This window comes from Mus pahari, chromosome 16 (genome assembly GCF_900095145.1).
Source record: "Mus pahari chromosome 16, PAHARI_EIJ_v1.1, whole genome shotgun sequence".
NCBI lineage: Eukaryota > Metazoa > Chordata > Mammalia > Rodentia > Muridae > Mus > Mus pahari.
In genome coordinates, this window is record NC_034605.1 from 24,447,658 (window position 1) to 24,450,675 (window position 3,018).

At 38.7% G+C, this 3,018-nt stretch overlaps 1 protein-coding gene across 1 annotated transcript; it reads left to right on the forward strand.

Moving 5' to 3' along the window:
* The first annotated feature begins 892 nt into the window (after positions 1–892).
* LOC110334078 (olfactory receptor 2W1) lies at positions 893–1,968 on the forward strand. The gene has a single exon (XM_021215930.1). It carries the CDS (start codon positions 966–968, stop codon positions 1,917–1,919), a length of 954 nt encoding a protein of 317 aa, XP_021071589.1. The 5' UTR covers positions 893–965; the 3' UTR covers positions 1,920–1,968.
* Positions 1,969–3,018: the final 1,050 nt, after the last annotated feature.

Here is a 3,018-nt window from a genome sequence, read left to right on the forward strand (position 1 = left end):
CTTTAATTAGAGACTAATGTTACAAATTATTTTGAGCAAGCTGAATAAGTGTGGTACAGATAAAATTATCTTTTCATTCATCTACTACTTATCATCATCCCACTTAAGTAATGTCACACAATATGCGACTAAATTTAAATGGAGACATATAACTGTTTAAACTGTGATCGTTATTGAAAATAGATTCTTCGCTCATAAAATGCATTACAGCCACAGTTTCCCCTATATCTACTCATCCAAGAGTATTTTTTTTATTTGTTAAAAATAACAAAAAAATGTGTTAGTACAAATATCAGGTATAGTGGATAGAGAAAAGAATCTGACATATCTTAATGCTTTCTTAGAGTTTACCAGTATTGGGGAGAATGCTAGACAATCTTAACCCACATTTTGCAGGAGTATGAATGACTTTTATATCAATTATTGTGCCCCTAAGTTCTCTAAGCTGCAACCAGTTTTTGGTCATTTGATTTTTTTTTTTAACTCCTACAATAGGAGATTGCATTGTCCCTAATTTTTCTCATGGAAAACTGAATTCAGCGATGTTCCTACTTTTTCCTAGTATCACACAGTAAATTATTCAGAGAACTGAGACATAAATGAAAGATTTATTTTTAAGACTGAAATTTAAGTGTACCATGCACTTCAAGAATTCTAGATCCTGAGATAAGACTCAACTCTTCAAGGTCACTTAGCAAAAAAGAATGTCTAGAACTAAACTCATTTACTATCAAAGAATTTTCAACAGGTACAAGAGAAGGTGACTATAATAGGCAACTTGTATACATTAATTCTTTCCATTATTAACCTGATTTCTTCCACTGCAGTTAATTCTGTATCTTACCAGTTACTTCCATAGGCTAACTAATAATTTATTTCTTGTTTTCCTTGTCACCCTGCCCACTGCTTCCCCTCTGTCTCCCTCCCCTACTCTTCTTACTGTAGATTATAAACCCTGAAAGACTATGGACCCACGCAATCACACGACTTTGCATGTTTTCATCCTGCTTGGCTTCTCTGACCACCCTCACCTGGAAATGATCCTCTCCGGAGTTGTCACCTTCTTTTACATTATTACGCTGGTGGGTAACACTGCTATTATTCTTGCATCCCTCCTGGATCCTCATCTCCACACACCAATGTACTTTTTCCTCAGGAATTTATCTTTCCTGGACTTGTGTTTCACAACAAGCATTGTCCCTCAGATGCTGGTTAACTTGTGGGGACCTGAAAAGACCATCAGCTCTGTGGGNTGTATTATTCAGCTCTATGTATATATGTGGCTGGGCTCCATTGAGTGTCTGCTCCTAGCTGTCATGTCCTATGATCGTTTCACAGCTATTTGTAAGCCCTTGCATTACTTTGTAATCATGAATCCACGTCTGTGTATCAAGATGATACTCATGGTCTGGGGTATTAGTTTGGCCAACTCTGTANTATTATGCACACTCACTGTNNATTTGCCTCGATGTGGACACAACATNCTGGACCATTTCCTGTGTGAGTTGCCAGCCATGGTCAGGATAGCTTGTGTAGACACCACAANAGTTGAATTGTCTGTTTTTGCTCTAGGCATTGTCATTGTCCTTACACCTCTCATCCTTATTCTTATTTCCTATGGCTACATAGCCAAAACTGTGCTTAACATGAAGTCAAGGGCAGGGCAACAAAAAGCAATGAATACCTGTGGATCTCATCTCACTGTGGTCTCCATATTCTATGGAAGTATTATCTACCTGTACCTACAACCCGGTAACAGGGCCTCTAAGGACCAGGGCAAGTTCCTCACCCTCTTTTACACCATCATCACTCCAAGTCTCAACCCCCTCATTTACACCCTAAGAAACAGAGACATGAAAGATGCACTGAAAAAACTCATGAGGTTTTGCCACAGATTTGCCGAAGTAAGGAGAAACTAGAAGCCATGGAAAAGTATTGGAGAGAACAAAGCAACAAAGGAAGTTGTGTGGTTCAGATTTGAATAAGGAAAGTTATCCTTNGATNTTAAAGCCCAACTGCTGAAGTAATTCTCACATACAGATCTCTTGTGGATGCAGACAACTTGGAAGATTAAGTAGATCTTCCATGTCTCTAACTATTGGCATGTTCTCAGGGAATACATGTCACCTGCTTGCTAAAATGGTGCAAACAATTCTCAGGGAATACAAAGGAGCTCTGAATGTAAAGGTAAATGTATTATAATTTATTTGGGGGCCTCCATGGAATCTACNTTGTCTCCATGTACAGTTTCATTGGTAATGTTCANATATTCTANAATGNTGACCAAAACAATTCCATGTGCATTGCATTTTGTACGTTTAAATAACAGTATACAAGTAATTCTAAGTGTTCATTTGCCTGTCTGTTTTTGAGATTGGTTTCCATGGAACCAGTGAATGTCCCTCTTTCAAACTCTTTATGTAGCTGAGTATGACCGTTAGTCTCTTAACCTCCTGTCTCAACCTCCCAAGTGAAGGAATTATAGGTGTATGCTATCACACCCAGTATATGTTACAGGCATATACCACCACACCCAATCTCTGTAGTGATGGGGACTGAACACAAGGCTTCACATATGCTAAGCACTCTACCAATTTATATCTCTTGCCCTATAAATAATTGGTATATTTAATCTTTTGTGACATCATCCAAAGATATATTCAAATATGACTCAGTTAATGCAAAATGCATGGCAGCCATCTTCACAGACCCCACTTGATGAGTGACTTCTTCCACCTTTGTTCAGTGAAACTTAGCACTAATATCTTTTACAATCTTGTCTACTACTTTCTCTTAGATAAGAGAATGGATGGGCACAAGTTAACATGCTTGTTAAAAAGTGACAACACAGAGCAAGAGAGACAGCTCAGTGATAAAGAACATTTGCTGCTCTTCCAGAGGACCTGAGTTTGATTGCCAGCACCCACATGGCAGCTCACACCTGTCTGTAACTCTAGTTCCAGGGGATCTGATGCCCTCTTCTGGCACCAAGTGTAGCAAACACCTATGTCATGCACC